The 20,162-nt window shown below is 45.8% G+C and overlaps 1 protein-coding gene across 4 annotated transcripts in view; it reads right to left on the reverse strand.

The window, feature by feature from the left end:
• Positions 1 to 874: 874 nt before the first annotated feature.
• IGSF11 (immunoglobulin superfamily member 11) overlaps positions 875 to 20,162 on the reverse strand; it is a 109,085-nt gene continuing 89,797 nt past the window's right edge. For all 4 annotated transcript variants that reach the window (XM_071760060.1, XM_071760068.1, XM_071760074.1 and 1 more), the window contains exons 2-7: positions 8,197 to 8,360; positions 6,869 to 7,076; positions 5,930 to 6,085; positions 4,805 to 4,927; positions 4,422 to 4,572; positions 875 to 3,741 (exon numbers count right to left, since the gene is read on the reverse strand). In XM_071760060.1, the coding sequence (XP_071616161.1) occupies positions 3,291 to 3,741; positions 4,422 to 4,572; positions 4,805 to 4,927; positions 5,930 to 6,085; positions 6,869 to 7,076; positions 8,197 to 8,360 (1,253 nt within the window). In that variant the 3' untranslated portion in view covers positions 875 to 3,290. The remainder of the gene's footprint in view (positions 3,742 to 4,421; positions 4,573 to 4,804; positions 4,928 to 5,929; positions 6,086 to 6,868; positions 7,077 to 8,196; positions 8,361 to 20,162) is intronic.

The following is a 20,162-nucleotide window of genomic DNA, read 5'->3' on the forward strand; positions in this document are numbered from 1 at the left end:
TGAAGTCATCTAATTTACTGTAACACCTATAGCTGAAAACACATTTATAGGAGTGTTTTAAACTAGATGAAGAAAAATACCAAGGAATGAGAACATGATGCATGTGTGGCAGGGCTGAATTACCACTGCTGTTGGATCTTCAGGCTTCTGGTTTTAATAACTCTTAGAATGTCTGGGGGATTTTAGAGAAGAACCAGGGAAAATGAAACACTGAGACAAAAATGCAAAAATTTTGGCAAAACTTCAGGTTGCCCTAACTAATAATAACCTTCTGCTAGACACCTTTGATATGGACTAAAAAGTGCATGCTTCCCAGTCCTGTCATGCCCTGGCAGTGTGAAATCAGCCACTGAAAGTTCCCGTGTTCTGTCTATGGGGATCAGCACTTATTTTAACTTCCTGACAGTTTTCCTCATCAAACATATAAAAATCCAAGAAATTCAGTGAGGACCTTCCTAGTGACCGCCCTAGGTTTTGAATCTGGGATGAATATGCCATGTTTCAGATTGGAAAACCAATACGTGAGCTAAGGTGATTTTTAAAGCATTTTCCCACGTCACCCAAAGCAGCAAAGGATCTCCCCTAACAAATGACAGAAAATAAAACTTACCTCTGTCTAGAGAACAGAGACCTTGCAAGCCTGGAAAACTGTACCTTCAAAGGCAATGAGTCAGACTATTAATAGTGAGAAAAACAAAGCTATAGTACTAGGGTTCACTACCAAACTAGCCGGCCTAGTAACTTGCAGGTCTTGGTTGCATGGTCACTGCTTACTGCCAGTCATACCAAGGATGAGTATTAGCAGCCAAACTCTTTGTACCTACAGAATTAGATAGGAGGGGGGGGGAAAGCAGCAGCAGGCAATAAGAAGTCCTTTTTTTATATGAATAAAGTTTTATTGAATTTTAGACAATTAGAAAGAACAAAGAAAGAGGAGCAAACAGTCTCATGGAGGGTAGGAACCAGAAGAGCTTTCCCAGTAGAAGAGGGGGCCTGCTGAGGGCAGTGTTCCTGTAAATGTCACACAGGGTTGTTACAAAAGCAGAGAGAATGTGTCTGGGCTTTTCTCTGATTGATTTTTTTTTTCCCCTCCTGCATTCAGTTTTCTAAAGCCAGCCTTCTTCCCCCATCAGTCCTACCACCCAGCAGCAAAGTGAGCAGATAGGCAGGAAAGAGAAGTGCTCTGGTGAAACATGTACACACACACAGAGCAGCTGCCTGCCTGCAGCACCATAGGGGTTTGCACCCACACTGGGTGGAGTTGTGCAGAGGGGGAAGAAAGGGGGGGATTGAATTTATTTTTTTTTTTAATATTTTCTTTTTCATTTTAAGCAAAGAAGGCACAAAATCTCAGCCAAGCTTCAAACTTAGTGCTGCCTGGGAGCCCCTGACCTCCCAAAAAGCCAATGTGTCCATGTAGGAACCCAGCCCTCAGTTCTCCTCCCTCTTTCTCAGAGTCTGTGCTTGCATTTGGAAGGTATCACTCAGGCAGAAGGCCCTGCCCAAGGTTTGTGCACTGCTAGGGAAAGTAAAGCCGTGCCGGGACAAGGACAGTGGGGATGAGGAAGAGCCTGTTGGCTTAAACAGACCCATTTTCCAATGTGAGAGCTATGGAAAGTCACCCGTGACTCCCCACATTGTTTTTCCAAGAGTAGACCTGGGAGGCCTCTGGTGTTTTTGGAGGTAACCACAGTCTTTACATATGCAAGGGTTGGTGTTATGCAGGAAGGCCAAGATACCCACCCAGGCATGGCCCCTTTGAGCCAGTGCTCTGCGGGAGGGTGAGTCCTAGCCCTCAGTCCAACCCTCCAAATGGCACCAGATTCCTTTAGTGGCTTCAACTCTTGGCTTTAAGGCTATTTAGTTGCAATAGAAAAAGGATAGGTGCCAGCCACAACCACTTCCCTGGTCGTGAGGAAATGGCAAAGCCACTGGCACATACCACCAGTACCCAGCCCCAAAACATGGAGGAAAGTAGAGGGGACAGAGAGATAGCATGTGGACTTCCACAGGGTTACTCCCTCCATTAAGCACCTGCTTTCACTCTTTCTGAGGAAAAAGATTTGGAAGTGAATCCTGCCAACATTAGTGCCTGGGAAGTGTCTGCACGTGGGAGAGCAGGAATGAAACCTGTGATGCCTCCATGTCAAGGCCACAAGCACAACATGTGTCCTGCCATGCTGGCCAGCTGTGGGTACCCGATGAAGAAACTCCCCCATGCAAACACCAAAGCTGTGGGGTTTGAAGCCACCTGCCCTGAACCAGAGCAGCCCAGAGGCAGAAGAATCCTCTGGATCTGTCTTCTGCTCTGCTGCACCACCCTGCTCCTCCCTGCCTCCTGAATAACCCCAGCAACATTTTAAAAAAATAAAAACTAGCAGTGATGCATCCTCGCCCAGCATGGGGTGTCTCAGGGAAAGACACTAGGATGGCTGCATCCTCCACAGCCATGAGCAGGGTGGTGGCACCCCGAACTAGTGCAGGAAAAACACCCACTCTGAGGAGGACCCATGCGTGTCTCCATGTGTCTGCATCTGTGTCTCTGTGTCTGCGTGCTGGGGTAGGGAAAGAACTGCAAAATTAAAGACAAATGCTCCCTGGAACACACCCTCCCGCAGCTGTCCCCTCGGCTGGGCTGGTGGCTGTGCCTTCATGTCTCCCCTCCAGCCTGGCCTGAGCTTCCTCAGACACCCAGCCTCGGTGTAATGTCCTCCCTCATCCAGCAGCAGGGCCAGGGCTGTGGAGAGGGGGCTGGGGCCACCATGTTGAGGCATACCCTGCCTCAGCCCCCATCCCTGCTCAGCCTGCCCTGCACCAACGCAGGCATTAGTCCTCCTGGAAATAAAACAGCAACAACAATGGAAAAAAAAAATAATATATATATATATCTCCCCAAACCTCCCTGAAAGACCCAAAGGAATGGAAGCGACCCCCAGCAAAACCAATGGGAAACAAAAGCAAAAGTTCAATCCCCCCCGGGGGTCAGGGCTGGGTGCACATCCCGGCCGGGGCCCAGCAGCCCGGGAGCCCATCCTGACCTCCCTGCTCCTCAGGCCTTGGCACATCTGCAGCGTCCACGGGCTGGAGGAGCTCTGACAGCCCTGGGGGGATACGGCATGGCCAGGGCTGTCCCAGCATCTGGCAGCAGCCTCGGGAGAGGAGGGAAGGGGATAGAGGCGAGCGTGAGTCCCCCTCCGCCACCTCACCGCCCTTCAGGAAGGTGTAGGGTCTCTTTGCCCCCCACCAGGTACGAGGGGACCCTTGTTTAGCTTTCGGCTGCTGGCATGGCCCTACACGAGGGAGCCCGCCCTGCTCTGGGCAGGCACCATGACAGGGACAGCCCCGATCCGCTCCAGTGTGGCCTGGCTGACGGCGTAGGAGCGGGTGTGAGGCGGCCGCGGCTTCCTGCTGACCGAGCCATTGCTCCGGATCACCTCCTGAGGGGACGGCGCCGTGTTGGCCGTCACCACCAGTGTCTTAGGGGGTGCCGGGGAGGGGTGGCCACCATTGGCATAGACGGGGCGGGCGGTCGTGCTCCCCGAGCGGGAGAAGGGAGGCTGGTGGGCGTCATTGCTGTTGCTGAAGCGGGTGAAGGAGTCTGTGGCGTGGTTGGCTTTAGGGTCATTCCAGTAGCGGCTGTTGTAGGTGTTGGAGGAGGTGAGGGTGTCGTTCTCCGACGAGGATGCATCAGGGTGGAATGTCTTTGCGGTGGAGTTGCACTTGGGCGGCAGATCGTCCTCCCTGGGAAAGGAGAGGGTGTAAGGGCATGTGGAGGATACTGCTCTGCTTGCCCCACACCTTCCCCACCCCATTCCACACCCCTGTGCTGTGGTCAGCACCCTCAATTCAAGATGAAGGAAAGCACCAGCATGAACTAGCATTGCTCCTTGGCCCATTTGCTCAACTATCTTTGCAGGACACACCTCTGTGCACATTAATTGCTCCATATGCTTATCACTGAGGCAAACAACCCACACTCAGATGTCTAAGGGAGCAAAGCAGTGGCTCAGCCACTGGTACTTCACAGGCAATCAGTACAACACTACAACCAGTGAGGCTAGTCCTCCAGAGAGGTGCAAGAAGCTGACAGAGGGAAATACTGTGGCTGTAACACCAGAGAAGCTCACAGTTTGTGTCCAGAGTTTTTCAGCTATCACTGTCTGGTATTTTGGGTCAGGATCCCCATCCCCCATGTCAGTCTTCTGTGGAGCCAAAGTTCTTAATGAATGCAATACTGAAAACAAAATCTGACATCATCATTTTTCTTTGCTCCCTATGTTTTCCGGAGGTATATGCACATCTTCCCCACTAGCCCAGGGGAATACACCAGGATTAGCAAGATTTCTGATTGCCTTTCTGATAGCCACTGCTCTTGTTGGGCAATCAGTGGTCCCCTGCCACCAGCTTTTCCTGACCCTTACCTTATCTCATTGGGAATCTCTTCTTCTTCTTCTTCTTTGTGTTTATTTTTCCAGTAAAACAGTGCCACGGCCACTACCACAATGCAAACAATGAGTACGACAGCACCTGTGGCCACTGCTCCTGCAATCAGGCCAATGCTTCGGGGATGGGCTGTGAGAAAAATTAAACAGAGAACAGAAAAGAAATTAAGACTGGCCTGTGGCCGTCCACAAGCATTTGAAGCTACTGTGGATTAGGAAGGGGGGAAAGGCAACATCCCCACTCCAGAGCACAGTGATCTTCTAATAGAGAGGCAAGTGTTGGCTCACAGCAAACATGGTTACACACTTTACTGCCCCAAGACAGAAGCAGGTGGTCAAGCCCCCCTTGGCAAAATACTTACGTGCAATGACTTGCAGGTCCAGATGGCAAGTGCTGGTTCCGATGGCATTTGAAGCCACACATTGGTAAAGACCTGAGGTCACAGTGCTGATATTTCGGAGAGTGACAGTGCCCTGGACTTGGTCTGTTCAGAGAGAAAAAAGGTTTTAAATGCCTCACTACCTTGAGGAAAACTGAAAAGTCAAAGGCAGCAAATAGAGAATTCTGGCATGAGATTCTTATGAAAGAGATAAATTATTAAATAGCCTTCAGATGGAAGCATTGTGCATACACACACACACAAGATTAGGTCTTAAGGAGCTTACACTAGGTATTTCTTTTTCTTCTTCTAGATGAATTTCTGCAACTGAAAATTTGAGACTCTCAGCATTATATGAGAAAAGGGAGTGAAGAGGAGATATGCATACCTATACCCAGATCTACCTGTTAAGTTCAACCCTGCCTAGCAGAACCCCTGGCTTTCTCATCCTTGGGGTCCCCACTCCCCATTCTGCCAATTTTCCTAATTCCTAAATTATGTAAAACAAAAATTCTTGCGTATTCTTAAAATACAGCAAGATAAAAGGAAAAAGTACAGCTACCACTACTTGGATGCAACATGTAGACTAAGAAATCTTATGGATGGGACTTGGTGCCAGGCAATACCCAGTCTGACCAGAGCCTTTTTTTTACGCACATCTGAAAAGCAGCTCTGGCAGTAACTTATTGGAGAACAGTGTGGGAAACTGAAAGTATTTTCCTAGAATAATTCTTCCTCCCGTCTCCCAGTTTCCAATCTACGAGCCTTTCATTTGGTTTAAAATGTGGTCAAGTCAGCACTTTAAATCACCAGCCACATGTAAGCTTTTGGCAACTGTGTTCTCCCTTTCCCATTTGATGTGACCCTTGTTCCTCAATGAGCAACTTGTTTCTGTACCAAAACAACAACATGAAAAACGGCCACTGTACCAAACAACATGAAAAAACGGCCACTAGAGGGTACCTAGTCCACCATGGGCTCTGGGAATCTTCATTCCAATAAAGTGACCATGCAAGCAATGGCAGACACTCAATGAACTCTGGCTCAGACAAAGGAAAGCCCAGGCTGTCACCGGGGAAATCAGAGGGTAATCAACAGAACAAGCACCTTGTGTGGCAGTTGGGGGTAACTTGGGGACATTGCCCAGTTTCTCCCAGATGTATGTTGGCCGGGGGATGCCTTCTTCTGAGCTGCAGGTAAGTGTGATATCGCTGCCCACATCCAGGGACCCCTGGATTCTGCAAAGCGGGGCAGAAGGAGGAACTGCGAGAGAAGAGGGGAAAGTGATAGCAGATCAGGAAATATGACCAAACAGTGGAGTGCAGGCTCTTTCTGGACACACACTGCTGCAGAAAGCAAGGACACTGGCATGAGCTGACAAGAGGGGAGCAGCAGACAAGAACTCATTAATGTTCTGAGGGTGAAAATTCACAAAGATTCCTGACCCACGAGCAGGTAACAGACTACTGGTAACTTTCACAGGACCCAGTACTCTTAGATCCCTCCTTACTGAGCATTTATGTATTTGAGACAGCAAGGGTGCTAGCAAAGCTACAGGCAGAATTTACTGTGGTTGGTTTTTGCCTTCATGTCCCTATGAAGGCACATGCTCTGGAGTATTTAACATCCTAGGGAGTATCCAATACTAAGTGCTTTCATGAAAAGGAAGCAAAGATCTAAAGTCATCCTCTTCTCCTGTTGCTAATGCACAAAACATTCATGGTCCCTTTAGGTTTCCAGGGTGCCATACTTCACTCATGCTTCTTTGCAACTCTCCATCACAATGTTGCCACAAAACCTTTCTCTCCACCATATTTTATTTTATTTTATTTTATCTTAATATTCCATTATATGCTGCCTGCGTATGGAGTCTACGTGCCCTACAAACTCCCACAATACCCACAAGGCAGCCCGTCCCTCATCACAACACGTCCATGGGCTCCAATGCATACACTACCCTATTGCTCTGCATTGCTCTACTATCATGCTCAGATGATCCCCTTGTCCCCTTTCCTCCCTCCTCCCCCATAATCCAAATAAACACACCCAAGACAGTAAGTCCAATGACTCCAATATTCCTGACGCCTCGGTCGGGAAGATTGTTGACCAAACACTGGTATGTGCCAGTATCCGATAGCTGAGTGTTGTTGATGAAGATGGAGGCACTGGTGGTTGGCATTGTCACAGCAAACCCCACTCGCCCATAGAACTGGGGTGCACCACCAAAGATCTGACCACCTTGGTAGAGAATAACCTGGAAAAGAAAGGAAGGCTCAAACGACACTCTGCAGGAGATGAGGAAGGAGGAAGAACTGCAAGCAAACCATGGTCTTCCAAAGACTAAAGCATCAGTCCCTAAAGCATCTCTAAATAACCAGGCTTCAATATACACTTCTCCCAGGGAAACCCATCCTAGCACAGTCTTCTCAGAAACATACCCAAGTCTTCTGGCATAGTTGAACTGGCAACCTGTTTCATATAATAGTCAGTACTCATCTGGACAGGATAGGACTCTCTCTGCAGGTCAGTGAGTACTTTGCTGGAAAGCATCCACCAAGTGGCCAGTATAATTTTGAGTCTTCAGCCATTAAGATTCTCCCACAATTTGACACTGCTTACTGAAGATCACTGGGGTGAACTGAATGCAACCCTTGAACCTGCCAAATCTCTACCAGTCAGATGAATTATACAGCAGTCTGTACTCTGACTGATCCTCTAAGGAGCAAGTACTCATCAGTGTGGGTTCTCACAACTGAATACCAAATGTGATGGGGGGCAGTGTGACCCAAGACAGGTACATTTCAGAGCAATGTCATTCTTCTGCTGTCAGAATATGTGGACAAAAAACAGGCCAGCAGATATCAGGTTATGATTCTTACGCACCACAATAGATCCTCACTTTCATAAGAATGGACCTGCGTAAGCAACAGGGTGTGAAAAGGAAGAGGTGAAGTGTAAGGAGAGATGGGTTGTTGATGAGAGGCTTTGTGTTCTGGCCACTTTTTAGATAGATTTCAGAGGTTTCAGACCGTAGCTGCTCCCTGATCCTCTGAATGCCAAACCTAGAGAACCAAAACCTCGATTACATCTCCTGTGCTCTTTTGAACACATAAACTACTAGAGAGCAGTCATACAGTATCACATACACCTGCCCGAGTTGCAAGGCCAGCCAAGGACATAATATGTATCTGTTCACAAAGCACTTAAGAAATCAGTTTCATGTACGATTCAGAAGACATGTTCAGCAGTGAAGTGAATGTTCTGGGACAAGCAGACACTCAGCTTTGTAAAGGGACTATATCCAGATTAAAGTGAGAAGAGTGAGGAATAGAAAATCCCCAAAGACATGCATGCTTCAGTGAGAAAGGACCTACCTGTTGAGGCTGGTTGGCATTAGAAAGAGGAATGACCATCCAGATGACATTAAGGTTAGTGAGGGCAGCGTTAGTGGTGAAGGTGCAGGGCAATACTGCTGTCTGGCCTCGGGCAACCTGGATGCTCCCTGAACTGACTGTCACCTCCAGAGGACACACCAGACCTGGAAAAAGAAGAACACTCAGTTCAAGCATTTCAGGTGGCCCCATACACATGCAGATCATGACAGCAGCATCCTGTAGTTATACAACTGTCCCTTACCAATTACTTCAGGCTAAAAAGAATTATATTCCTCTCAACAGATGAGGCTGCTCTCATGCAGACCTTTTCACAGGCAACTGCAGATAGGCAACCCTTAAAAGTCAGGGCACTCTAGTTTCAGAGCCTCGGAAAACAACAGGCTTTGTTTTGACAGTGAGGAAAGGGCCATAAGAGCAGCCAAGCTGTGTCTAAGAGGTAATGAAATACGTTTTCAAACCCATCAATCTTAATGATACCTGACATCACTGAAACACAGGGAATTGCATTCTAAAAATCTTCACCAAGAAGAGAGAACTCGTACCACTAAAGAAAATTACAGTTCTTCCCTAACATCTACCACTCTGCAAGTGCAGCATGAGCAGAAACATTTTAGTACTATTTTTATTTTAAAGGGTTAAAGAACTACAATTCTTCCAGTCTAGGTATTTCTATCTAGCTGCTGAAAAACGACTACTGATAACAGAGGATCTAATCAAATGTCATTTATTTATTTTCCAGCATTTGCACCACTCACTTCTTTGCATTTTACACAGGCTGGACAGGGCTCAAAGCCTGATAAACCCCAGTTTCCCAGTGCAACAGCTCAAGGCTGCAGCTTTTAGATTGCAAGTCATACATGGAAATATAACCCTTCCTACTGCCAAAAATTTTGTCAAACGAAACTAACCAATGAGTCACCACCACCATTTTCAGTAGTACTAAAATGATTTAAACCATTTTTCCCCAGAAAATCAACAGTCTGACTACAAGAAACATCTCTCTGTATCACAGCTCACTACCTTCTTGTTCAAAATATGTGGGTGGCTAATAGAGTAGAAGGCAAGGAGTTTTCAAGCTCCAGGGTAATACCAAAACACTGCTTGCACCCAGGTGTAATCTGTGGACTGCACTATTCTCTTGCTGACTCCATCAAAGTTTCTACTTTCTGACAAGAGATGCTGGTTTGCTAAGGGTTAAATGCTCCATGCCAATAGGTTTTTTACCTGAACTATGAAGAAGTCAAACAGACTGATTTCTGAGTAAATGGTGAGTGGTCTCCTGCATGCTTGTCTTCTAGGATTCTTTCCAGCCTTCCTACAGGAATGGTCAGATCCTGGAAGTGCTGACCTTCAGATGCTACTGATTCAAAGTCTCTAGCACCTAAAGAGCCCATGGTGAGTTCCTGGGTTTGGACTGACTGTTCTGGAGCTGCAGTACCCCAGCCTGCAAATCCTCTCTCAGAAACCTCCTCCATACTTCCATTCCTTCCTCTCTATCTCCCACCTCTAAAACCCCAGGTGGATCAAGGAGGCTCAAAAGTGATTTAGAACAGAGCTAGACAAAATGCCATTTTAATCTATGTAAAAATTGCGAGTTTCTCATTTTGAAGAAGAAAAAAATCCTTCTGACTTTCCTCACAGGTTTGGAATTTTTAAAAAATATAGAACATTTTGGAAATTCTCAGGGAAACAGCTCATCTCTGGTGCTAACATCTCAGAGAATTAGGTGCCTGTACGAGGAACAGCTGGTAAAAGCTTAATCATCCGTCTCCTATGAAAGGCTTTCAGCACCAAGCAGAAGTAAAATAATTCGAAGAACCAGTAATCACCTTTATTACAAGACATTTCCCTTCCAGTTTTTCTGTGGTCAACATATTGGGAATAGTTCCGGAATCCCCATTTGCTTGTGGCTGGCCAGGCAGTAGAAGTAGCCCAAAACCCAGAAGTGATCCATATCAACTTGGGAGGTGTTTTATACTGAATATGGCCCTGGAAAGGGATCATCTTACTGGAGGTCTAAATTTGAAGGCTACCTTGCCATGACTGCTCATCCAGTCTAGCATCATCCATGTGCTAAAGAGTGTGCAAGGAGTCATTGACAGAGATTTTGATATTTGTTGGATTAACCTATCTCTCTAACATCCTGCAGAAAGGTCTTTTGTCATGGTCAGTGTAGAGTCAATTAGATACTCTCCACAAGAGGAAAACAAATTATTCATCTGATTAGGAACATGTGCTCTTCAGCCCCATCTCTCAGCCCCTCCAGTTTCCCCTCCAAGAAAACCCCACACGTTCAAATTCTTGTCATTCAGGAAAAGTAATACTTAAATATGAGTATTCACATAGCAAATTTACTGCAAAAGTTGGAGTTTACAGTTTTCATAGCAGGATTAGTTACATCAATCACTTAATCATCAAGATGATGTGATTTTTCATACCTAACCACCCTCTTATTACTCCTAATATTTGCTGTTAGTTGATTGTAAACATCCTGCAGAATAATAAATTCAGAAAATAGAACATGCATAATTTGTTCACTGTAAACATTTCAATACATTTGAGAACCTCTCAATCTACTTAGGAACAATTTTTAAAAGGAAAGAAAACATAAAATATTCTGTTTGCTCTGCCAGTATCGTACTCTTGCCCAGAAGCACCTCACAGTCCCCATAATCTCCTCCCCCTTCCAAGGCACCACAATGTCCTTTTTAATTTGAATGCCATGGAGTGGTTTCTGTGAGGGGTGAGCACTGCAGAAGAACTGAGATCCCTGTCCATTTCTCTTATCAAGAGGAGCTACTTTGAACTGGGCACACAAGACCAGCACCCCCACCACACCACGCTGGCCCAGTTCTCTGCTGTTAAACCACCAGGCAAGCCAGCTCCTCACACTTCCCTTTGCCTCAAGCATCCCAGAGCCCATCAGCTGCTCTCGGGCCTGGGGTGCATACAAGGCAGGTGGCACTTAAAGACAGGGACTCAATTTGTTAGACTAAGTGGCACCTGCAGCGCTACATCTGGGGAAAACACACACAACCATTTCTGACAAGTAAGCTTAAACATGTCAGCAGGGGAGTCAGAAGACTGAATACAGGCAGTCCTCTTCCACCAGCATGAACAGGGAGGTAGGTTGGTGTGTTAACACAGCACTGTGGGGGCATTACTGCACTGTGATTGCTTTCCCAGGGAAACAGCTGAAAGAGCAAAGATCAAATCCCCTTTAGAAGCTACAGTCTCTTTCTTTATATCTCAGACTACTAGCAAACGTAACACACTTACACATGCCCTTGTCCATCTACACAAGGATCTACGTGCCTGCCTCCTTCCACACCAATAGTCATGGCCCAAAACACAGGTGGATGCACACAAAGCCACACACACTTCTCAACCTGAATGCACAGAAAGACCTCTAATAGGAAAACTCAACCAAATATTACATGTTTAAACATTTCAAAATTAGGAGTTGCAAAAACGTAGATTTGCATTAAGGCAAAAAGAAGGAGTAGAGAGGAAGATATCTCAAATTTAGCATATCTATTGGATAGGGACTTTTCAATGCAGCCTAAGGAATAAAGACTTGGATCCCCTTGGGTGATATAAATGCAAATATATATATGCACATGCATACAGCCCCATCTAGTAAGTTAAATTACACAGAAGAGGTCAGAAAAATTAAGCAAAGGATGTTTTAAAGGGCCTCCTTTTGCAAAAGTACACAATCCAGGTCTTTTCCAAGCATTCAGAGAAGTCTAATGACTTGTGAGAGGCAATAAGAATCAATCACCACCAAATTGTCTCCTGGAACTGTATTATAGTGGCCATCATACCCTCTCTTGTATGTGCAGTCTCCTCCTTACTTAGTAATTAAGCATCCCCATAAGCAGCATGCCTGGAGAAAGAACAGGGTACACTACTGTCAGCAGAAAGAGGAATGGGCCCTTACTGTACCTAGCTTTGATCTTAGCTTGATTCTGCAAACAGCTCTCTCCTTTGATCCTGACGCAGCAGGCTCCCATCACTAATTAGAACGGATGCTCCATTTTTTTGTCCCCTATTAGGAAAACAGCCAGCAGAATGATGTTTTGGCTACAGAGGCTCTTTTAGAGTTTCTTCGTATTTCCAGGACCAAGCAATCTGGCAACAGATCACTCTGATTTCATTTTTCATGGGTGACTACTGCTTCTCCAAGTAGCACGCTCAGCTCCTTCCCCTGCGCCCATGAAGCAGTCTGGGTAGACAGTTCACAGAGCGTAACACAAGCATGTAGGCCCAAAGTCCCACAACTGGCCTTTTCCTCATTACTGGATATGACAAGAAGACAGATGTTGCCACATGTTTGCTAGCTGCCCTACAAGGGCTCCAAGCCTGAGAGTTTTCGGAATATATCAGCTGCAGTGAAACTAAAAGACATGGGCAGTTCTTAGCACTTTGGCTCTTACTAAGTTGACTGAAAATCTTCCCAGCTCCTGCTCACTGCCACACCTCCCTGCCAGAGATCACTGGCAAGACCATCAAACCATCTTGGCTGGCAGCCCCATGAGTAAGATGAGAAATTCCACCACCATCACTTCACCTCAATAGGCCAGGTTATAACATGAATGACTGATGAGCAACCACTAGTCCATACCACTGTGATGACAGATGGTCACAGAACACAGGGGACCTCAGAAGCTGTGCCTTCAGGAGGCACTGTGTTCACACTGTGGAAGTTTTGTTAAGGGTATGTCCTCCTCTACTGCTGGATCATCCCCAGCAATGATGTTTTAGAGGTAACCATGCTCAACAAGATACCTGGGTGCCACTGGCTGGGTTGCAGCACAGTGCACAGAAAGCACCTTCCCCCACTGGACTAACCTTAGGAATGATAACCCAGGACTACAGAAAAATGAGGGTTTTTTATAGCCCCATTTGTACCATATAAGTCAAGCTCTTGCCCTGCCTCACCCTCTGGAGGACAACTTCCACTTTTCAAGTACCCACAAGAAATGTTGGCAAGTTAGCAGCATCTGGCATCTGCTAGAATTTGGCAGCCTCTTGATACTCAGTGGTGTGGGAGGCTGGGCTATCATGACTTCGCATATGCAGAGGTAAGGGTAGAGGTTCACTCTGTAGTGCTGGCAAGCAAATAGCCAGGGGACCAAGGAGGAAGGAAGGTGTGAAAGAGATGAAAAAAATCTTAGCTGTGTGTATTCTGCATCTCCAGACCTCCAGGGAAAACATGCAGATGTGTGTGGCTGAGGGGAAATGCGAAGAAATTTTCAAGCTGTATCAGCATGCATTCAAAACCCAGGGAATGCCTTCCCTCTTCCCAGTTCAATTAGCAATCCTGTTGCCATGTGCTGGGCCTTTGGCAGAATGACATTTTGGGTTCCTCATTAGAGAGGCAAAGATGAGGTTGCTCAAAAGTTTCAAGAACACGAAAGGAACACACTGTTTGATCTGGCAACTGCAGGCAACCAAGGGAGAAACTGCAGAGCAGTCTTTTTCCTGAGATGAAAGAAAAACACAAGTCACTGTGCCTTTGGCCCACCCCATACCCCTGAGTCTGGGACCAAAGCTGCCTTCTGTGCTGAAGGAGAGAAATGTCTCCCACCCTAAATGATTTGAATTATGTTGCCGACTCAACACACTGAACAGCAGCAAATCCCAGAGCCCAGGATGGAGTAACTCAAAGCTGGAGGGCACAGTAACAGATGCAAGGGAATACTTCTGCCAAAGGACCTGATAGTGCAGCAACTATTCAAAAGCCCCTGAAAGAGCCTGACTTGAAGTTGTAAACAAGGATAACATTGCTTAGGATATGTAGGATCCAGTAGGATATGACAGCATCCAAACAGGCTGCTCAACGAGCTGTCTGAATACTGGTCTTCCCCATTCTCATCAGGGCCTGAGCGTTTTCCTGTCATTCTAGATTCTCTATACTTGGTAGTTCAGAATCTATCTTCAGAAGCACTATTTACCCACCCTGGTGTCTGGAGGCAGCATTCAGCAATTTACATCTTGGTCATGGAACCAGCATCACAGAGCACTCCAAAGTACCACAGGTTTGAATTGATGCCCAAGCCCTTGGGAGAAACATCCTCAGAACAATTATACAGGGAGGTGGAAGCAATGGTGAGAAGAAGGGAGGGCTCCACCACACTATCACCATTCTGCCAGTTCATAGCAAGGAGAAGGCAAACTTTGGTCCAAAACCAAAGTGACTGCTTCTGTGCCCCAATTTGTGGGTATGTCATCCAGGTGCTAGAGGGACCCTTCCCAGGGAGACTGCAGGGCATACTGAGGACATTCCAAAAAGTGTCACTCTTCTGTCAGAGAAGGACACAGACTTTCTAGCACAACTCCTCCTTAAGACACAACCAACACACCTAAGCCACTCCCAACAGAAGTTTGTCTAATTTAGTCTTTAAAGTCCCAGACAGGGCTTGTACTGTGCAGCACAGCTTAGGTGTCAGGTCCAGTACTCACCAGCCCCTGCTTTCTTGTAACCCTCAGAACTCTCACCAGTGGTAGTGCCTCTGGGACCTTGTCCTTTTCTCTTTGCAACCCAGCCATGAAAGTCACATTTCCCAGCCTGGTCCCTTCCTCTCGCCTCATCCTGACCTTTTTGCATATCCTTTGCCACTCCCATCACAATGATGGGCAAATATACAGCTCAGAGTAAAATCAAAAGTTGCAGCTGAACAGCATTTGGTCTGTTTATTCTCTGAAATAACTGCATCAAACTTCAAATACCTGGATACCAGAATGATAATTTATTACCCTTATTTAGATAGGCTAAGTATGCCGAAAAAGGCTCATGCTGATCTTTCTGGCCCATAACATGATGGTAACCTGACAGTGTATAAGACAAAATAATTCCCAACTCTTTCCTTCTTGTATTTTCTGACTTTGCAGGACAGACTGGAACAAACAGCAGGAAAACTATCACATCCAGGATGATTTTAGAACAAGTTGCTGTAACACAAGTGTTAAACCTGTACTGACACTAACTTTTCCTCTGAGGTATATGCAGTCCTTTGAAAGTGTTACTCTCTATATCAAAAGCAGGTCAAAAGCCAGACCAGAAGTTAACTTCTAAGCACCTTTATCCCTGGAGAAATCATCTAGACACAACTAATAGCATCCTTCAGCATGGGGTCTCCCATGTAAATACATCTGGTTTACCACAGTGTAAGCAATCTCAGAGTTGCTGCCCACCCTCTAGGATACACAGACTAGCAGAGATCAATCCAGGGAGAAAACACAATGTCAGGGTCTTGAACTTAACCCTGTCAGTGTTTCTTGCCAATAACTCAACCTGCTGATCAGGGACATTGGCTACCTGTAAATCTGTGCTGATCACACCAACCCTTCTCCCTTACCATTTATGACCTCATCTGAACTAGACAAAAAGAAAACAGTGCAATTTCCTGCTAATCCAGTAATGGTCACTATTGCCCAAAATCTCCCCCCTTTCAGAAATAGGTCTTTCTCTGCTGGCCATCTGGCAGGAGGATTTCTAACAACTGTCTGATTGAGATGACATGGAGCATATCCCCCTGCCTCTGACCTCCCCAACCTGTAGCTGTAGGTGAGAAGAAAACTGGACTTTAAGACAAAAAAAAAGGAAAAAAGTAAAAAAAAAAAAGGAGGAAAGCTTTGAGCTATACGTGCTTCAAGAATGCTGTTCCCTCCGATATCCTTCTCAGAGGAACTTGACTAATGCTTGCAGGGGCAGAAGAGGGGCTCTCATTAAACACTGTGGAATTTGATTCCTTTCTCATTTCTGCCACAGACTCCCTTGGTCCTGCTGAGCCAGTCAGTCAGCTCCAGATATCCTCAGAGTTTAGATCTCAAGGGTTTGATTTGTTGGAACTGCTGAGCATTCAGACCTGCTGGAGAAATTGAGAGGAGCTGTGTATCCCATGTAGCAGGGACCACATAATGTTCAGCTCTTTGTGTAACCTGAACAGTGCTCTTCCAACAGATCTTAATGCTTGTGTGTAATTAGTCCCAGTCCTGAAATGCAAAAGAGGTTTTTGAATTGTGAGAAGAGCATAATGCATGTAACAAATTTCAAACAAAATCCCAGCTCTGGTTTGCAGGTGCCCAGGTGATCCCAGGGTCAGGGGCCCAGTGACCCAGATGATCCTTTCCAATTCCAGACTCCTGCTGTGCTTCCATTACTGCCTTCTCTTCTGTGTCTCTATCCAGCCTGGATAGAGATGCCAAGAGAGCTGACTTCTTCACGGATCCTGCTAGCAGGATCTAGGGATCATTGCCTTGCATCTCTGCTGTGTCTGATGTAGTATGCATGCAAGTTAGCCTTAAAAACCCCAACTGCATTTTATTAAAGCAAGATCACAAAAATAGGAAAGGACATTGATAGGAACAAAAATAGCATCTACAATGACATTAGCTAGGATAAAACTAATCAATTGCTGTGCTCTGGGGCATACAATAATCCCCCTTCCATGGTATAGTGTTGCACAATTAGGTACATTATGGAAGGTTTAGCACTTCCCTCCGATGCATGCGGCATTGGCTGGAAACAGACACTGCTGCCATCTGAGCTGGCAGTCCTTGAAGTCATAGCATTTGCAGAGGACTCAAGGAGCAGCTGCACCACTGAGGTTGGGGATTTTTTTTTCTTTAGCAGATGAGCAAGACCAGAAGGGGACCCAGAGAGGATCAAGAACTTACTCGAGTGCCTACCCATTGCTCCTCTGAATGGAAAAAGTGGAAGGGTGGGTAAGCCTATTTCAGACCACTCTGTGGGACCATTTGTTGACAACTTTGCCCATTTCTGGCTGTGCCCAGCATCAGAGTCACCCATGACTCATCCCCTCAGGATTCAAGTGGGCAAATCAGGAGCGTGCAATCTGTCAACAGAAGATGGCTGAAGGCCACAATGAGGCAGCATGCCCAAGGTACAAACAGGATGGTGTGTCTCTGCAATGAGGTTCTTTCCCTCCTAAGGTCCTCCAGAGATGTCTGGAGCACTATTTTCCAAATCACAGGCAAAGGGGAAAGTGAAAGTCCAGCTGAGCATAGAAAAGTCTCTCCTTATTCTTCATCCTCTTCAAAGCTAAGACTAGCAAACAGAGTCCCTTCTCCTGCATCCCTAGTCCTGTGACAGATCAGCTCTGGGGAATCCTGCTGCAGAAACTACAATGTTGTCCTCTGCTGCTGTTTGCCTTGTCATTCAGCACAAAGTTATTGCTCCAAAAGCAGCAAAAGCAGAAAGAAGCTTCCTCCATCCCACAGCCAGATATTAACTAGCATAACTTGCTGATGAAGGGGTAAGAATAGAGTGATTTTTCTTTGCTGAGAAAGGGAAAAGCTGCATTGCAGACAGGCTGCCCTATTCTTCCCACTGCTACAGTGAAGGCATCATTCAACAGCAACAAATGTCTAGTGGTGGGAGCATTTTAAATAACCATGGCCAGTTACTTTAGCTGCAGTCACTTGGGAATGTTCATGCAAGCACATGCAAGGTGGGAAGCTTAGTATGAGCTTGCAAACAGCCTGTAACAACACCTCAGAGCAGCAGAATTTCCCATTCATCTACCTCAGATGCTAACATAAACTTCCCACATCCCTCCTCTTAATTATCCCACTGATTGCCAGACCACATCAGAAAGGAAAATGCACCTTTTACAGCAAAGGTTTATATTTATATTCCCTAAAAGAGGGAAAAGGCACAGAGTTGACTGAGAGCAATGAAGGCATCTGTTGGCTTCATTTTCCTGAAGCAGGTTGCAAAACCACACAGGAGCCAGGTCTTAGCATTTGGGAAGCACCACCACAGCCAGTCAGTGTCTCTGGAAGCATCCCATGGGTATCTGTATCCATACCTGAGGCCAGCTGGGCCTGCAAAATGCAAAGGGCAGGAGGAGGATGCATGGGGTGAGATGAGAGGAGTCTCTAACTTGCTTAACCCAGAGCAGGAGTCTAATTAGAGCTCTTGCTAGGATCCAAAAGCAAAAATAGCCTCGAGTTCCCCCCTGCCCATCCCATTTCTTTGCTAGTGTTCTCCCAGCACAGCCCAGTCAGCAAAGATGTGTCGTGCTGCAGAGAAGTGCCAAGTGCTGGCAACAGCACATGACATTGCTGACAGAGCAAAGTGGTCTCCTTTGGGAGAAGGTATCCACTGGTGCCTCAGCAAGAGAAATGTATCTGCTTCCAAGACTGGAGAACAGAGAGTCAGGGTTAGGAAGCTGAAATTAAAACAAGTCAGTGAAGCTCTAAGACACTCACTCCTATTTTCTGTTTGCCGAGCCATAAAAAATACATTAACTGCCCAGCAGCCTGTTAAATGATTTATGGTCAAAGAATAAATTTCTTCCTTTTGTCCTGGTTAAAAAAAAAAAAGTGGAACATATTGATAAACTGCTTAATAAGGGAAAACATCTTGAGATTTAAATATGCTTGATGGTATATTGAGTGGGAAGGACAGAGCCCATAAAGATTGAGATTAAAGCTCCATAAGGGGAGCTGGCACAGGGGAAGGCAGGATGAATAGGTGGACAGACTGGAATATACGATTTGTGTATTTGTGTGCGGTGGGGAGAAGCAGGAGCATGGGGTGCAGCTCCATGGGAAAAGAGGTGGGAATGGGGAAAGGAGAACTGTCTTTTAATGCTTCAACAAAGAATGCATCAATCATTCTGTACATCCCTCCAGCTCCTTCCCTTATTACAGGAAAAATGCCGTTTAAATGCAGACTGCAGTCTCCCACCCGAGTGGCTTTTTCACATACCAAGCTAAATGCAGGGGACCTTCCCCAGTGCTTCCTGGAGTATCCACCTTACTTGCCTTCCCCCATTTCCAGGATATTCCAGCACCATCATTACCCCATGGTTACTTATGATGGGCCATGGCAAGTTCTGATGGTGAGGTCCCTTAACAAAGAGGTGCCTAAAACAAAACTAAATAAAATTAAATAATTTTAAATAAAGGTAAGTCCTGAAAAGACAGAATCTATACATTTCTAAGGAAAAAAAGTCATTTATAAACCGATCCCATTCTCCTTGAAGTCATTAAGGGCTGTCACCAGGATGGGTGTCAGATTCTTAAAGGATTTGGTCCAGCAACCCGCAACTTTTGGCTGAGGCAATGCCAACAAGTTAGCTATCTGCTTTCCACCCCAGTTTTGTGTCTCCTGTGTGAAATGCTCTCATCCTACGGAGTCTGCAAATGAAAGGATATTTGCCAGATACTCTTTGGTGTTCGTCGTGCTCTTGAGCCCCCCCCCCAGCCCCCCCCAAAATTTGCCTGCTCTGTGGCTTGGTTGCAAGTCCTTCATGGCCAGCAGAGTGTCCACAGCCAGACACTAATGCCTGGGCTGATTTGGTATGTCTGAGCAATTCCACTGAAGGCAGTAAGTCCCTGGAAATACATTTGATGTTTAAAAATTAAGCACGTGTTTAAACATCTTGCCAAATTGAGGCTTAAAAGGTCTCATCACATTTGCATCCATTTTGATAACAAAACTCCTGTGGCCCGCTGGTATGAGAGAGTGCCTTTAAGTGAGAAAGTGAACAATCACAGTGGAACTTCCCTCTCTCATAAAAGATGCTCAAAGTAAGCCTAATAAAAGCATAATTTTCAGTCTCCAAAAGCAGTCAGATTGAAACTAGCTTTTATAGAGATGTTCAAAAACATTACACTTTCATATCTTAAACTTGATTAATCGCAACTATTTTGGATGCAAAATTATTAAAATCAAACAAACAGAAAAGAAACAAAAAAGACAGGCTCTTTTTCATTTAAATTGAAGAGAAAGGAAAACCCAAATTTGTCTTCTGATCTGGCAAATGTCAGGTCAGTAATTGAATGTTTCAGATTATGAGTTAAGCTGTCTGAAAGAGGTTGTAAAAGGCCAATTTTCCACTGGGAAAAGAAGAGTTTTCAATGAAATCAAAATAGGTTGTAAGAATATCAACTTTGATGACATTTTC

Source organism: Heliangelus exortis, chromosome 1, assembly GCF_036169615.1.
Source record: "Heliangelus exortis chromosome 1, bHelExo1.hap1, whole genome shotgun sequence".
NCBI lineage: Eukaryota > Metazoa > Chordata > Aves > Apodiformes > Trochilidae > Heliangelus > Heliangelus exortis.